We start from the raw sequence: 18210 nt of genomic DNA, 5'->3' as shown, positions 1-18210 counted from the left end.
ATGATGGAGAGTGGCTTGGCAAGGTCCTCTGCCAGCTCCCTCAGTACTCTTGGATGAATCCCATCTGGTCCCACAGACTTGTGAGTGTCCAGGTGGCGTAGCAGGTCACTAACTATTTCCTCCTTGATTATGGGGAGTATATTCTGCTCTCCATCCCTGTCTTCCAGCTCAGAGGGCTGAATACCCTGAGGATAACTGGTCTCACTATTAAAGACTGAGGCAACGAAGGCATTGAGTACCTCAGCCATTTCCTCATCTTTGGTGGCAATGTTCCCCTCTGCATCCAACAAAGGATAGATATTCTCCTTGGCTCTCTTTTTATTGTTAACATATTTGTAAAAACATTTTTTGTTGTCTTTTATGACAGTGGCCAGATTGAGTTCTAGCTGAGCTTTTGCCTTTCTAATTTCCTCTCTGTATGACCTAACAAGATCCCTGTACTCTTCCTGAGTTGCCTGCCCTTTCTTCCAAAGATGGTAACCCCCCCCCCCGAGTCCCAGCAAAACCTCCTTGTTCAGCCAGGCCAGGCCGGTCATCTTCCCTGGCGCTGTGTCTTGCAGCGCATGGGAATAGCCTGCTCCTGAGCCTTTAAGACTTCCTTCTTGAAGAATGTCCAGCCTTCCTGGACCCCTTTGCCCTTCAGGACTGTCTCCCAAGGGACTCTCTCAACCAGTGTCCTGAACAGGCCAAAGTCTGCCCTCTGGAAGTCCATAATAGTGGGTTTGCTGACCCCCTTCCTTACCTCACCAAGAATCGAAAATTCTATCATTTCATGGTCACTAAGCCTGAGATGGCCTCCAACCACCACATCTCCCACCAGTCCTTCTCTGTTTGTTTTGAGAAAACTGCCCTCCTATCTGATCCCACCACATTCATACTAAAGCAAGCCATGTGTCTGCCTGCATAAAAAGGAAAAGCCACCTGAAAGCACAGCAACCCAAAACAAAACTAAAATGCACTGCATTCAGATAAACCCTAAACAAGGAAAATATATCAGTCTCTTTCTTTTAGGCCACAGCTTCTTAATAGAAAGACAAATACAAAATTTAAATTCCAACAAATGTAAAGTTGCCTTTACAATCTCTCTCAACTTAAAAATCATGAAGTGTTCACAAAGTATATATTGGTATACACAAAATTAAAGACCAAAACACCCAACAAACCAAATAAACTCTACAAAAATAGGATAGCAACAGAGAATGATGTATATACAACAGTTCCTATCCCTTAAAACTCAACTCTATGGTGCTTTCAGTGTTTTTAAATTCAATACTCAAAAAGACATCCTTCCAAAGGAAGTTCTCCCTTTGACCACTCTTAACTAACCATACTGGGGTACTCTAACTACTCTTGTTAAGGGAGTGGGGGAATTATCTGTATACCCTTACCTGATTCCACGCATATGGCTTCTCATACCATGTAGGAACAATTATATCTCGAGGTTTTGATTTGCAGATTAAACTGAAATTACATAAAAATAGCCTTAAGAAATACACTTATATTTGATTAATTATAAAGACAAAGGAATTTTTATATTAGATACAACTCAGCATTTATGAGGTGTCTGTGGTGAAGGGAATCTTAAATTTCCTTCTTAATCTAGTCTGATTTCTTCACTTCTCGGTACTTTGCCCCTCTAGTGTAAGAAGTCAAAATACAAATTTTCACAGGGATGTTAAGTATATCACAATGTATTTTCTTTTAAAGAAAGTAATTATTTTTTTTTAATTTACAAAGTACTAGAATTTGCAACTGTCATTTATTCTGCAAGTTTTATGCATGCTTATTCACTAGAATCTATAATACAGCTATTTTTAGGGTATTTTGTTTTGCATGACAACTCAATTACTATAGATTGTCTGTCTGCTCCAGTTATTTCCTCAAGCTGTGCAAAGTACAACAGTAGTAGACTTTAATTAATTCTGTCTAGATGTGTTTTTCAAACACTGATTTTAGTCTTAAGTAGTGGTGACATGTTGTAAATACAATTAGCTTTCAAAAAATGGAAAAAAGCTATGAAAGACTGTTCAGGCTAGATTTTTGCATATTTACTTATTAAAAAAAGGTCAGGCTTTTTCCAAGACATAAACCAAAGTACAATCAGAAAAAAAATATTAAAATCAAAGAAAGATTTTGCACAAAAAGGAAAAGACAACATTATGACAACAACCAGATTGTCTCTTCCTTCAAAATGGTAGGGAAAAAAAATAATTAGAAAAGTTAGCTGTAGGATCATTGGAACAGAATCAGTAAAAGCACTAAGACTGCAAGAGAGAAAACGCTATGACAGAAAGGTATAAAATCCTAAAGAAAAAAAAGCCCAGAAGGCTGATGAGTACGAAAGTCAGGCAGTCAGCACTGACTGAACTGGGGAACACGTCAACCTGAGGACCTGCGCAGGCTGCTCCTTCCCCTCCAAACAGGCTGGAGATGTCTGAAAAATCAACCCCAAAAAGGTGCTGAAACAGTAGCAAGTATTCACGTCTAAAGAAATAGCAGCAACATTTTTGTGCCTTGAATTTAGCATGTAAGTGTTGATGTCCAAGCATGAGCTCCTGTTTTTGTCACAGTCACTTCCAGAGAGGTTTTGTAGTTTTACTTCTTTCTGCCTATCCACTTTCCTTGACTTCTCCTTACACTTGTTACCACACGAGTCACGCAAGCAAACTTCACTCAGCTTTGAAGTCTACATGTGATACTACATGGCGGTGTCCAAAGGCAATGCAGACACCAACTGGACTGAGGTATGTGGACATGAACAGGAAATTAAATATTGCATCAGGAGTATGCTCAACAGGTGGTATTTCACCCAGAGTTTTGCAGATGTGAAACACGAACAGCTTGCCATCAGCCCGCGCTGGTGCTCCTCCAGTTGAAAGTGCAAGCAGCATGCATCTCTGAGGTACAGCCTTTGTGAGGCTGTACCACCACGTTCTGGAGGCACACACAACCCACTGCAACAGCTGGCTGGAAGCTGCTGTATCTCAGAGAGAAGAGCAGCTGACCCACTGGTGGCACACACAGTGTAGCACCCAAACCAAAAATAATCACCTTTCTCCCTTGTCATATCCAACATGTCTGCTGGTCAGCTAACATATAATAGGTATCTCCACATCTTCCAGCAATTGTTTATGCTCTTTTAATTTCATTTCCAGTGCCTCAAAAGGTGAGGCTGACTCTCCCTGCACTTGTTAATTTATTACAAAATGCACCACACTGAATTATCTTTCAAGTTTTGGAAATAAGAAGTATGGGTACTTGCTTTCAAGTGAAGTCAATGTAATAGATTTTTCACAGATGGGAAAAAAAATAAATCAATTGAGCAGGTATATTAAAAAAACAGAAGCACCTGAAAACTCAGCATAAACAGCTGCTCTGATAATCATTTTGATAACCTAGAGTAAGGGCAGCTAAGCTTAAAAGCTTCTGATCTTTATCAGCATGAGGAACTGCCTCACTGGCATACATTACTTTAGAAAAGATCTATTCACTAAAAAGGTCACATTTCCTAGAGATAAGGCCAATACTAGAGAGCATAACAGAACTCTGAATTCATGGCTGAGCCAGAGCTCTTTTTTAAATCTGTTCAGTACAAAGCCAGGTAAGGATGAGAAAAGTCTACTGATGACACAGACAGCAATAAAATACACACTACATTTACAAACAAGGAAAGATTTTTCACAGCATGCTCAGCAGCGGCAGACATTAGAAGGAGCTGTTACAGGGATACTTCATTGAACTAGCTCCTCCAAACACTTCCCACACACTGCAAGCTGAAGAAATTCTCAAGACTGGCTGCACTGACTCACAATAGTCTTTTCAGAGCCACTGCTTCAGTTACGAGCAGCAGGGAGGCCTGCTGGAGAAAAAACAAAAAAACCCCAAAAAACCAAACAAATAAAAAAAAGGAAGTGACCTTGCTTCAATTCATAAATTAAGCTGGGACTTCCAGCAGTTAACTTGGCGAACACCCATCCTACACAGGTCTGTTGAGGGAGGAAATGCAACACACAGAATTAAAATTTAACGTACAGGGTGAAAGAATTCTAAATCCTTCTGCGCTCTTATGCCACGGGACTATTAGCTTTGTCCTGGGTGCGCAAAGCAAAAGATACATCAGAACTGGTATCCTGTAGAACACGTTTTACAGCCTAGGTTCTATGACTCTTAAGCGATCAGGCTTCCCTGAAGAACCAGTGCTTCCACAAGTCTGAAGTTGTTGAGTATACTGCTTTATAAACAAACAAAGTAAATGAAATGCATCATTAAACAAGAACATACATTATTTCCCCAAAGCCTAATCTGAGCTACGCTTCAAGCAATCATTTTGTTTTTGCTGAGACTGTGAAACAGATCTTATTTCTACAGAATTATTACCACAGAAGTTTCTGACGAATGTTTTCCTGCAGCTGTGTCATTCTCTCTTGTCCAGAACACACTGCACATTCACAGAGCAGCTTATTAATGGCTGTCCTTAGGATGTTTATCTGTAAAAATACGAGTGACGAAATATAAAGCACTCTAAACTAGCACTATTTCTGTATTATATTATACTGACACGAAGGTGGTCATTGCACCCATACCACTGAACTTCAACTGGAATATTATTAACATAAGCAAAAACATCTGAAGCTTCAGAAACACTTCTTTCTCCAGATGCATCTCTGCTGGTCACAGATGTTAATGTTCAGCCACTTGATATCACAATCTTCAAGGTTACTCGGCTATACCATAAAACATACAGGCTACCACTTCCCTGGATTTTTTTCCAACACAGAATTCCTTCTGTACAAGTTTTAAGGATTTTCTTTATCTGTCCATAATTTTCACATGTACAACAGCTTGGTGTTACCCATTCTGGCTAAGGCACCAAAAATACAGACATCACACACCAAGTCAGTTCTTTCAGAAAACAATAGCTCACAGATATGTGTACCAGCATATCTACTATGCCCTTAAAAAGCCTCTAGAAACACTGGTCATCACCTAACATACCTGCTCGGTACATAGAACTAATCAGGGCATGTGAGGTCCTTCACTATCTAAAGCACATGTCAAATCTAAAGCACAGGTCAAATATAGCTTACTGTCCTGCATAACGGAGTATATGTACATCCCTCTGACAGATCTCTAGAGTCTACAAGTTGCAAAAAGGCTGTAAAGAGGAATACAGGGGGTTTTGTTGTTTGGTTGGTTGATCTGCTCTGAGGGAAGTAGCTTGATACAGATGACTTATCAGAACTATAAAAATCAAACTGAAGATTGCAAAGGAGTCATGCCAAGCTGACCAGTAAAACCCACAATAATCCTAAGAACATAACTAACAAGTATTGACATCTGATTAGTGTAAAACCGATGCTTTTGTTTTGAAAAGTATATGATGTATTGTTCTACAATATTTTACTTTGTTCAAAGTGTATGGGGGGGGTTACTTCTTTTCTGACAAGAATCCAAGGTTATGGACAGGTAGTACACTAAAAAAAACCCAAACCCACAACTTAAAACAAGTTTTCCTATTAACTCTAAGAGTTAACAAGCTCTGATGCACTGAATTCTATTTAGTTCCTACCATAGCAAAAATTCTTATGCATGTTTTACCTCTGATATGTCTTCCACTCCAAAACGCACATCAAATGTCAGCTCTATGTCATTTTCTGGAAGCAGTGGAGCACCACAAGTCTGACTCCAACCCAAACCACACAGAACACCAGTAAAATACCTTCCACTTTTATCAACCCTATATGAAAAAGAAAGAAAACAGTCTCTCCTAGACATAATGAAACTAAACTCCTATGAAGAGAGACTTAAATGAATTTGTCTAAGCCATGCCAAGCAAGATACAGGTGTTTTAAAGAAGCCAAAACAGTTGAGAGGCATTCACACCTAGTCATACTGGTTTTTTTAAATATAGCGATGAAACAAGTTCTGGTTATGAAAACATATACTTACAAAACTTAAGAAAATCATACATATGCAGAATGAAACTTTAATTAAGGAAAGCTAGCTTCACTATGTTGAAATGACAGTCTACAGATAACAAAACGCAACAGTAATGCAACTGCCAGAATTCAGCTTTTACAGAAATCACTCAAGTTCCTCTCCTCACATAGATTTAAAACTTGCCCAGTTTTACAATTCATCTTCCTAGGCTTCCAGCACGATTGTGAGGAAACATATTGCCTTATCGTGAGGGTGTAGCCTGCAGCACTGATTCCTAAGTACATGAAACAAGTTATCTTACCTACATATTATACTGAAACTGATAAAAGAAACAAGAATTACAGGAACGGGAAGAAAATATACTAAATGCTGAAAGCAGGGGGGGAAAAAAAAAAATCTGTCACCAATTTGTGAGGGTCCTAAAAAAAATACCACTTTTAAAAACACATGAATACCTGAGTTCTATAGCAGGAGCAAACAGCATACTGAGGAGTGCAAGCAGGCCAGGAATAGGAGGCATCAAAGATGTTTCCTTTAAAATCACAGTAGATCCTGGTCACCAAAAAAAAAAAAAGAAAAAAAAGAAAAAAAGAAAGAATCAATTTAAGGAGTATCCAATGAAAATGAAACAAAGAGATGTAACATAGAACTATTCATAATAAAAACAAAAGTCTAGAGAAACTGTCCAAATATTTTTATTAGGCATTACCATATGCATTTGCTGATAAAGAAGCAGCAACCAACAACTGCTGAAAGGGATCTTCTGGAGTATCATGGACAACAACAGAGTTTACGCTTTCCTTTTGTATGAAAGCACTTCTGGGGAGGAAGTAAGAAATATTTTCAACAATAGAAGAACAAAAACCATCCAAACACGTAAAAAACTGAATTATTTTAAATTCACAATGCAACTCTATGGATAGCAGTTACTGACTGAAGATTGCCTGAATACCATTTAGCAGATGTAGATGATTGTTAATAAATAATCTCTCTGTAAGACATTAAAACACCTTTAATAAAACTGTTCTTACAATTTTACATAGCGATAATGTGCATATTAATGCAATTCACGTCTGATTACTTCAATCTTTTCTATGAATAAAAATTCCGTAAAAATCTAAGAGTAACTAGGATGGGGTTTGCCTATTTATCAAAAATAACAGCCGAGAATGTGCTCATACTTCACAGTAGAAGTCTTCGCCTACCTGAACCGGGATACTCTAGTCATACCGTAGCATTTCACCTCATAAGGACTGAATGGGCCAAAAACTGTTACCTTCAAAAAAGAAAGAACAAATGATATTCTAGTTAGCCAGCACTTGGATCTCTCTAAATCAAAACCCTTTATAAATGAAAACCAAAACACATTTCAGCATATATTGAGCAACACTGAATTGATAAATTGATAAACAGCATGTTCATTTCGCCCATCTAAAGCAAGTGTTGCTTGTTGAGGCACCTAAATAAAAATAATGTATTGTCACAGGTGCTGGGGATTCACAACTTTCCCCTGGCTTAAAACACACAAGTTCAGATTTCATAGAGCACCTCACAAAATCGGGTCATTTTTGTTTACACAAGCAGGTCTTTGATCTTGAAAATATCTCACTTTATGAAAGTAAGTAGTTAAACAGGATTACTCCTGTGGATAAACTGAGCTTGATTAGGTGCCTGAAAGCCTGAAATTTTGTCAGGTCTGAAATAGGAAAAGAATTATAACGTAGACAAGGTTTAACTTGTAATCAGAATGGAGAACAGGACACGTGTTTTCATGTTTTATATTCCAGCTTAATAGTGACTATATATCTCAAAATATGTAAGTAAGAATAAATTCTGGATTTGGAATTGGAAGAAACACCCACTGTTTCATTGTTATCAGTTACTGAAGTGTTCATTGCATCACCTATCCTAGCTGCTTATCTACCACTAGCTGAGGAAGAACGAAACACTCTGTATAGTAAACCATATTTAAGTTTTCTGAAAAATTGATAAGGTTTTAATCTTGCTTTTTGCTGGAGCTTATATGATGAAGACTACCATGTGTGGAAACACTATGTTCAGTTTTTCAATTTTATCTTCATTCTGCAATGGTTTGAAGTGCTGCCTTAGAATGTGTTAGAAGAATTGGTTCACTTAGCTCTTAGGCTATATTTCAAAACTTTGTTAAAAGCTGCAATAGTCTAGTCTGCAATGGTGGTCACATTATGGCTTTCCACCAACAGAAAGTAAAATGTACTATGAAAGGCATCAAACATGGCTTGGTTATTAAAGATACTTTCAGTCTTTATCTCCATTCTAACAATGTGAGAAGCAGGGTCATGTAATGACATACCAAAACCACCACTCAAGTTACCTTATGGGTTGGTGCATCAACTTTATTGTCAGAAAAACAGTTTAACAATCTTTCAATGAGATGCTTTTCTTCCTCTCTTGAAGATACAGGCATTTTCTGTTCTTTCTTTACTTGGTCCAAAAATAATCCCTTGAGCAAATCATGGCTTTGCTACATAATAATAGAAGAGTGTTAAAACCATGAAACAGCTATGTTTTTCAAAAATTTTACAAAAAAGGTCCTACACAAAAAACATGCATACTTGCATACGAATACAAAAACCAATGTTCTTATCACCTTTCAGATTACATAAAACAAAAATGGAAGACAGTTACAACTATGAAAGAGTTACATTTTTTCAAAGTTTCAAAAAACAGTGGAGCAGTTCAACTGATGCAATTATCTCCTAGGAAACATCTCTTCCAAAAGGTGTCTCAAAGCAGCAATACTTTTGGCTAACAGCTCAACATGAATTATGCACACACATAAAAATATATTGTCCCATTCAAGTATTAATCTTGCCGAATCCATGGCATTAGTCAAGAGTTCAGCTCAACTTCTCAGGACTTCAGATAGCCTGAGCTGACATAAATTAGTATAAGAAAAGTAGAAGCAGCTTACTCAATACATACTTGTGATTCGTACGATTCTTCTGCTAGTTCAGCATAACATTCTTCAATAAGCACATCTCGAATATTCACAAGCTTTTTGCACCTTGAGTAACGGAAAACATCCACATGCAGAACACTGTGCACAAGTGAATACACCTTTACTAGAAGAGTATAGCCATTTACTAGAGAGGCAAATCTCTGGCTAGCACTGTAACTCCACCATTCTCCACATACAAGAGATTTTGCAGATGGACGCATCTTGCACATCTTGAATTCTAAAGCCTAAAGCAAAAAACATTGAAAACAATACTTGTCTGAGTAGAGAATCAGCACAAAAATCTTTCATTTTCTCAAACTGCTTGAATTAATAACTATAAATGACTTTGTAACTATTGCAGTGGCTTATGTTAATTCCTAGGACTGCTCTAAAGCTACTGGCATAATTCCTATTCTGTCATTGCCAACACAGCTACACATTACATCTCATATCACTTCAATATTGTACATAGCTGCTAATGAATCAGAGCAAACAGAGCATAAATAAAAGATAATTTGGTATTAATTCACCATCCACATTAAAATCTTAGGAGTGTAGAGATGTCTTCTCTGGAAAAAAAACTTTACAATCCACAGTTCTTTTCAACTAAGGTAACAGAAAACTTGGCAAGACCACTGCAGCTATTTTGTCCCTGGCAGGCAAGAGTAATTAAGTTCTCATTTAACCCCTTTCCACAATCACCATCTGTAATTATGTCTCTGAATGAATTTACAACAGATACCCTATTTTTTTCCTAGCCGGTCATTAAAAGATAGGCCTGAAGTGGAAATACATTTCCCTTCAATACAACTGAAGAAAACACAAAAAAGGATGGTTCTTGCCGAAATTAATTCTACTTGTTTTTTGTTTTGTGGTGTTTTTTTTTTTTTTAAATCAATTATAGAAGAAAACCAAACAAAATTAACCCTGTCACAATCTAATACTAAGAAAAGATAAATAAAATAGAACTATACTTCTGCTGGTTCATTTCTCATTTTCATCATTAAACAATTCAGAGAATAAAGTTAGTATTATACACCTATTTTGATTAACTTAAAAATACCTGAATGAGGACTGAAAAGCTGAACTTCACTTGAAAGTCTAGTTATTTTATTTGTAAATATAGCTCAAGAGAATTATTCTTCTAAAAACTAGCTATAAAGTCCCTCAGATTTGTGTTACAGGTCACTATTAATTTATCAAGAGAGTCCTCTCTGAAAAGATACAAGTAAAGCTATGTCCTGGTTTCAGCTGGGATGTAGTTAGCCGTCTTCCTAGTAGCTGGTACAGTGCTATGTTTTGAGTTCAGTATGTGAAGAATGTTGATAACACTGATGTTTTCAGTTGTTGCTCAGTAGTGTTTAGACTACAGTCAAGGATTTTTCAGCTTCTCATGCCCAGCCAGGGCACCTGACCCAAACTGGCCAACAGTGTATTCCATACCATGGGACATCCCATCTAGTTTAGGAACTGGGAAGTGGGGGGCGGGGAATCGCCGCTCGGGGACTGGCTGGGTGTCGGTCAGCGGGTGGTGAGCAATTGCCCTGCGCATCATTTGTACATTCCAATCCTTTTATTACTACTGCTGTCATTTTATTAGTGTTATCATTATCATTATTAGTCTCTTCTTTTCTGTTCTATTAAATCGTTCTTATCTCAACCCAGGAGTTTTACTTCTTTTCCTGATTTTCTCCCCCATCCCACTGGATGGGGGGGGAGTGAGTGAGCGGCTGCGTGGTGCTTAGTTGCTGGCTGGGGTTACACCACGACAAGCTAGTAGTTCAAACAGCAGCAAAGCAGCACAAAGGAAAACAGTGACTTCTAGCTTTGCAAAATTTCTATCAGGTTATCTCCTATGTATTTGTCCTGTAACTAATAGTGCAGCAGAGCAGGAGCTTTGATGGAGCAAAAGTACTCCGCACAGTAACTGTATGCAAGATACTTGCCACTGCAGAGCTGTGCCATGCAGACAAGAGATAGCATGCTGCCACTTATCTGTAAGCAGGAGCAGCTTCCAGAGAACAATAGATTAAATAGTCATTGATAGTTTCTCCTCTCTGGGCTGTTTTCTAGGCTGTATAAGCCTCTGTCATTTGCTCAGAGATTCTTTAGAATAAAACAAAGCTGACCTACTACTCAGCCTGTTACTCCTGAGCTTTACATATAAGCAGACAATAGAAGAACCTTCTCCTTCTAGGGAGAAGTTCTACTTCTCCTAGAACTGATGGACAGCAAAGAAACTGATAACCAAAAGCAACAAGCAGCAAAAGGCAGCTGTTAGAGCAATTTCCCCTCTCCTTCCACTGTTCCTGTGATTACATGTGGGAGATAGATCCCACTATGTTGTCCCCAAAGAAACAGGACTTGTTCAAACATTCAGTTAAAAAAAATGAATACAAGCACAGTTTTTTATGTCCAGTCAGGCAGCAATTTCAGGCTTTTTTTTTTTTTTTCTTTTTTCTTTTTTCCTCTCTAGCAAGTGCCCCTGAAAACAAAAGGCTGGGTAACATTTCTCTACAATTAAATACAATACAATTCAGTTATGTACAAGAATTACTGCTCTGTGCACACGTGCCTGTGGAAAACATTCATCCACCTATTGGTGAAGGTGATTTGTAGGTGCTCCCATTAGCAAAATACCTGTCACTTCATTATTATTATTCTGAAAAGCATTATGATTTGAAATACACTTCTGTTTGCCAGACCAGGCATAAAAATGTCTATTAAGCAGCAGCAAATAGCATCATCCCTACCTGGAAAGGAAGCTCTCGAAGACAGCCTGGAATCTCTTTTAATTTCTTTAAAGGCACTTTTGATCTGTTGCCATAATCCACAAAAAAAACCTGGAAAAAGAATCAAGAGTATCTGCAGAGATTCCACAACATTAAAAGTGCTACTTTTAGTGGCAAGGAAGGTGACAACCTAAGCTTAATAATTACAGTACCACACAATCTTATCAAGTGAAAAGGAAGCAAATTCAGAGTCTGGAAAACATGCAAATGAAGTCACATCAAAAATAATAGGTCAAATTTTATCATGTCTATTAGTTTATTCCTTGGCTTAAACATCCACAGGTAATGCAAATAATCTGCTAAATCTAGAAAAGGCAAATTTCTCTGAAAGGCTTTAATTCTCTCTCCACAATTAAATCTGTATAACCTTACTTCTTAACAGTGAGTGATACTACCTAATAACTGCTTTTAGATAAGCAAATGCTAACATTGATCCAGTGACTGTTTATAAATGCAAAAGAGGAAGTGATGAGATTAGCACTGTTACTGACTAGTTTTCCATTACTTTAAACAGTGGACAATGTTCAGTATTAACTCTATAGTGGTGACACCCAGCTATGTTGATGAATCAAGAAATTCAAAGGAGGAATGGGCTGTGCAAAGGCCAATCTTACAAAAATAAAAAAAAATCTGTCCTTAACTGCTGGAAAGAAAAGTATTGGCCTGAAAAATGAATATCAATCTTGAACAGTGGCACTAATTTCCATTACTGATCTCAGTACGAAAAGCCAAAACATTCTGATGAATTTGCTGATGATACAGAACTCGGCAACATAAACACTGATACAAAAAAAGACCCCATTGGATGGACCCGAGAACTCAACAGGAATGGGGAAAACCAAATGGTATCAAGTAAAAGATTATACCCTTTGGAATTTTTAACAATTTCTGCTATAAACACTACATTATTATTCATAAATTCTAATTAGTTGGACATTACCAAGGAGATGGAACTGAGTATAGGATGACAAGAGGTGGCTCACGCAAAAAAGCTATGAAAAGGCAAATGTGGCATGTGCCACATTAAATATTTTTGAATGCAGAGGAGAAACACTGTGTTGGAAGAGGAACACTAGCATCACTGCATAAGCAAAGGCAGACCTGTAAGTACGGGAGCATGCATAATTCTGCTTCAGAAAACTTAGGTCAAAACAAAATAGAGAAGTGAGATGGAGACCAGGTGAACAGAAAGTCAATGTAGTACGTGAGATGAGAAAGTGTGCAGCTTGCTTCAGATAGCAAAACAAAGTCCAGGTAGAAAAAGAAAGACAAGAAACTGGAGGAGAGGGGAAAGAGAAAGAAAAGAAGAACACCTATGTAAACCAGGGAAAGAAACACTAGCAGAAGAACAAGCTTAGATGAATTGGCCATGAATGACTGGAAACTGCCAGTACAGTGGGGGCAAGAAACTTACTTTTCAGATGGCTCTCAATATATTTATGAAGAGGAAGTGATGGGGCTGCTGCCAGCAATACAGCAGTGGACTCTGATCTAGGCATTCCTTACCATGTTTTCTAAGTTACTGGAGGTTTTCATCTTTATTTTGCTTCGCTCTGCTTCAGCACACAAGACACTATTGTAACAGCAACAGTGTCTCAATTTAATACTAAAATATTCCCGTGTTCTGGAAAAAAATTAATTCACCTATTCTGGCAACATTCCATTAAGATTTTATTTTAGTTCCAGTTCTACAGATTTCTTTACTGGAACATTTATAATTACCATGAACATAGCGCTTTGTAAAATAAAAAAGCATAGCTCCAAGATTGTTAACCCAATTACATCCTACCAATTCAGTATGACATAACATATTACTGTACCTCAGCAAAATCTCCACAAACATAAAGAATACGAGCTCTATAGTATTCTCTGTTTTCCGCATGAGTGAATGGTGCCAGACAAACCAACCCTGGATGTGGAGACACTGGCAAATCCATCAGGTTCTGGTAGTTAATTTCAGCAGTCAGAGCCTGGAGTACAGTCCTATTTTTTTCATCTATTCTGTAACCCCAGAAGTGTCCAACTTCTACTATCTGAAAGTATAAAAATTAGACAAATCAGGTTTCATATTATTCTTCTACATCAAACACAAAGCACATCTGAGCAAAATACATGAAAAGCACTCCTACTCCTGACATACCCAATGGTCTCATACTGCAATAATGCAGTGAAGTATTCCCCTCTTGTAATGAGATATTAAAATGTTTATTTGCTGTGCAACTGCAATACACTTTTCATCTAAACAGACCCTGATATAAGCATTACTAAAATACAGAAAGTTAAGAAAAGACTGCTTCCATTTTTCTAAACCAAATCAACATACAGAAAATATAAGGTATACAGTTGATGAGACAGATACATACAGATCTGGTGCACTTTTGTTATTAGTGAAAGAATACCAATTAGCTACATCTATCAGCAAATTAGCATTGTTACTGTTACAATTAGCCATCTTTTAGGAAACTGAAAAGAACACACCACTGTTTAAATCACACTGAATAAAATAAATAATCTTTACGAATGGTTTACTGAACTCATATACCATTTCTGATCCTATATCGAATGCTTGTGATAAAAAAAGGAATCTATATTTACAATACATACGATCATTAAAGCTGATGTATTAAACGGAAGTAGCATAGATAGCGCTAAATGATTGGAATGTATCTGATCAAATCCATGAACATTTTTGATACAAGAGACTTAGCTGAATAAAATGAAGAAAATATTCTATTCTGCACTTGCAAAACATGTCACTACTATCAAAAGCTGGTTTAATACTTCAGCCTGTAATTTCCACTAGCTCAGTGATTTGGATTTTTTTAATTATTTTTATTATTTCAGCAGCATATATATTGCTTGCTATGACTCAATTTGTTGAGACGATAGTTAACACTATTAATTTATTAATAATAAATTAAAATTTTAAAATTCTCAGCTTCAGAATTCAGAAACATTTATATATACATGTAATTTTCCCCTAACACACTGTCTTTTATGCATGCAATATTTTTACAAATGAGCATGCAGTACTGTTAATTCATCTCATTTCTCACATCTATAGTTTCTGAAGAAAACTGCCAGTTAATAATAACCAGGTAAATAGCCCAAATACCTACTTATTCTTATTTCTGTAGTGTACACAAGTATTTTACCTCTCCCGTTAATCCTCTTTATATTTATGCCTACTTCCAGCTAACATTTACTGCCAGCAAATCCCACCAATTTTGTCAAGTGCACATAAATTTCAATGTTTGAAATTTATTTGGACATGCAAGTACTGTTTAACAAAGAATTACTAAAATTAGACCAAGAATATTCTCCATACCTTTTACGGATACCTCTGTGCTAAAAACATTATTGGTACCCATTCTTTTCATTTAAGCTTGTCAGATATTCATCTCTGCAAAGTTATCTAGATACTAATTATTGGATATGACCTACTTCAGATGCAGGACATCCTTACCTCTGTTATCTTGATGGACAGAACATGATTTGGGATCATCTTTGACTGTTGTAAAGTACCAAATGAGATTTCCACAGGCTCCACTGTCTGCTTCTGACAGTCCACATTTACTCTAAAAAAAGTATACGGAATAAAGATGCTAAATACTTCACTCACAAATGAAAACTCAAGAGTTCAATTTTTTTGCTTTCATTTGCTTCCCAAGGCGTCCCCATAGGGTGCATTTATGTATTTAATGACTTTTATATAGAAATATATGAATTCAATTAGAACATAAAATGACCATGCAGGACCAAAATACTATAGAGAAACTGTTTGAATTCCATTATAACCAAGCACAGGAAGATACATACAAAGACATTTATTACAAATCCAAAGAATTAACGTTAAATAGTGAGGCTCTTTGCTATGGCATACCTTCTAAGCTTATTTTTTAAAAACAAATTGAGCACACTACAGCACAAATTAAAATTCAGCTTTTTTTTTTTAAAATGTATAATATTCCTTTTACTTGACAAAAGTTAAGAACTCTAAAATTAGGCTTTCAGCCTAGGAGACTTCTTTCTTGAGTCCCTCAAGAATTAGTTTTCACAAAGATTTTAAGTGCTGTTTGGGGCACAGTGAACCTGCTAAAATGTGTATTAAAAAACAAGTATAATCAACTGGAAGTGAAATATTCACCTGCACTTTAACCTTTCCAGTTCATTCTTGCCTTCCTATTTTAGATTTCTTACTTTAAAATATTAAAATGGCTGCAGACCAATGAGGAGCTAGGCAGATTACCATTTTAGCAAGTTGCTTGTATGACCTGAAGCTGAGAGTCACAAACAGCATGTAACAACAATGAAACCCACATGCCAGATTTTTCTAGCAAACACAGGTGCAGACCAAAGAGACTCACTACATTGCATTCCTCACCAGTATTTTCTATTATGCCTCTCCACCTTATGTTGTCACATTACCCCCCAGTTTCTGCTGTTATACTCCTCCTCCCTCCCTTTCTCATGTCCCCACATACTATTCCTTATTTCAGTTCTAGCAATCCCTACATTGTCTCTAGCATGAACAGAAATTACTGTGTACATCCATATTCCCATATACCAAAGGCAAATGGACTAGAACCTCAAAAAAAAAAAAAAAGACAGTGTATACTTGGAGTTTTCTTAAACAGTAAAACACCTTTAGCTATAAAGAAATATTTAAGACAGACAATCATGGTATTTCTAGTCCTGCAAAAACATTCTGCTTTTACAAAGTTTATACATTTTTTTTTTGAACCTAACATGTCTTGGTGACACTTCCAAGGAAATTCCCACTGAACCCAGCAAACCTCATTTCTCTGCGAAGAAACCCATTTTCCATATACAATACAATTACCTTAGAGATTTCACACTTGCAGCTGTCACACCTTGCAATTGCTTTTCAATATCATCTGGAAAATGAACGTTCAGCAAAAGAGGAATTTTCAGCTGTGACATCTTGACTGATAGGTACACTGCAGGAAGAATCTTAAAGCCCTCCATTGGGTTACGGGAAAACTCCACAAAAGCCCTGTCCAAAAAAACACCAAGTAAAATGGCAATAAATACTTGACAAGGAATCAAAACCCAACCAAAAAAAAAAATTCACAAAAGCCATCATTTCTTCTCCCTGTGTCTATCTTAGCAGGCCAGCAAACAGAAAAAGTAGGTTCCTCACAGGTTTTGCCTCCTGCTCCTATGCACCTTAAAAATTGTAATTGTCATGATGGTTATAAGAAAACTTTCTAACATTCTCAAAATCACATACCAAATTTACTGAGCATATTTAATACAAATAGAAAGGATGTGAAAATACATGTGAAAAAGAAAATAATTAAAGACTGGAAAAGGAATAAAAGGGCTACATGAATTCAACTTTGGACAGCTGTAGTAAAGTTAACCAGACGATTAACTAAAACAGCCAGTCACATGCATTTTGTACAAAGCCATCTGATTGTATGAATGAGCTAAATTCAGTATACAAGTTAGAAATAAATACAGATCAGCTGCAGTTAACGTCAACTGTTAGACAACAGAAAAGACAAAACAGAAGGCAGTCTCTAACTCAGCTAGTTTATCTCATGTTATTCCAACCAATGCATATCAAACTTCAAAATCACCTTATACATTAAAAATAAATTACTGATTCCAAGGAGATGAGAAGAAATAAACTCATTTTGTAAGTGCACCACCGACAAAGAAACAGATTACTAGATTCATAATTGAGAACATGAGAAAGGATACTTAAAATATTTTATACTTACTTTGATCCATCATAGGCAATAGATTTTACCTGCCCACACTGTCTAAACAGTGACTGCAACTGTTTATGGTATAGATATCCATAGGGAGGAATATTCTTCAGCTGTTATGAAAAAGAAGTTAAATGTGGATACATTCAATTATTTTAATAATGCATTATTAAGTTCAACTAAGCAGTTAGCATCCTCCTTCACTTCAGCTGCAATAGCGATATACAATCTGAACCCCAACAAATTCCAAAAATGCTATATACTATATTAAATTAAAAAAAAAATCTCAAAAGACAATAAAATTAAGAGTTTTGGTGCTAATGCTGCCCTACTGCCTCAAACCAGTACATAAATGTTTTTTTTTGCTAACTATACATGAAGCAGCTTCATTTATAATTATATAGATTTCTTTGATAATTTTTCTTAGAAGCTGTCTAGTATACCTCTTTTTGCTTGTAACAGAAAAGCAATGGATTGCTATGCTTCCTTGTCCACCATTGGGAACTACATCCTAGGCAGTATGCATAGCCTGGGAAACAGAAGGAGCTACAGCCCTGCCTGTCCTGGCAGAACTACCACGTATTGAGTTACTGAGGTATGGTGGGACAGCTTGCACAACTGGAGAGCACTTATGGATGGATACATGCTTCTTAGGGATGACAAACAAAGAGCAATCTCCTGGTCTTCCCTCTTTGGAGGAGTAGCTCAAATGTAAGGTGCTCTTACATGGAGCAGACAATGGGACAACCCAGCTCTTGTG

At 36.8% G+C, this 18210-nt stretch overlaps 1 protein-coding gene across 1 annotated transcript in view; it reads right to left on the bottom strand.

Moving 5' to 3' along the window:
* The window catches only part of TDRD9 (tudor domain containing 9), an 86278-nt gene that overhangs the window by 2274 nt on the left and 65794 nt on the right, over nt 1–18210 (bottom strand). Inside the window, exons 23-35 of the mRNA XM_010565449.1 lie at nt 17463–17563; nt 16556–16729; nt 15179–15290; nt 13533–13745; nt 11674–11763; nt 8905–9165; nt 8294–8443; nt 7146–7216; nt 6650–6759; nt 6396–6492; nt 5599–5737; nt 4378–4487; nt 1389–1461 (exon numbers count right to left, since the gene is read on the bottom strand). Of these exons, the coding sequence (XP_010563751.1) occupies nt 1389–1461; nt 4378–4487; nt 5599–5737; nt 6396–6492; nt 6650–6759; nt 7146–7216; nt 8294–8443; nt 8905–9165; nt 11674–11763; nt 13533–13745; nt 15179–15290; nt 16556–16729; nt 17463–17563 (1701 nt within the window). The remainder of the gene's footprint in view (nt 1–1388; nt 1462–4377; nt 4488–5598; nt 5738–6395; nt 6493–6649; nt 6760–7145; nt 7217–8293; nt 8444–8904; nt 9166–11673; nt 11764–13532; nt 13746–15178; nt 15291–16555; nt 16730–17462; nt 17564–18210) is intronic.

The sequence above is a fragment of the Haliaeetus leucocephalus genome, unplaced genomic scaffold, assembly GCF_000737465.1.
Source record: "Haliaeetus leucocephalus isolate CR32 unplaced genomic scaffold, Haliaeetus_leucocephalus-4.0 Scaffold191, whole genome shotgun sequence".
NCBI lineage: Eukaryota > Metazoa > Chordata > Aves > Accipitriformes > Accipitridae > Haliaeetus > Haliaeetus leucocephalus.
This window is presented reverse-complemented; position numbering and strand designations above follow the sequence as displayed.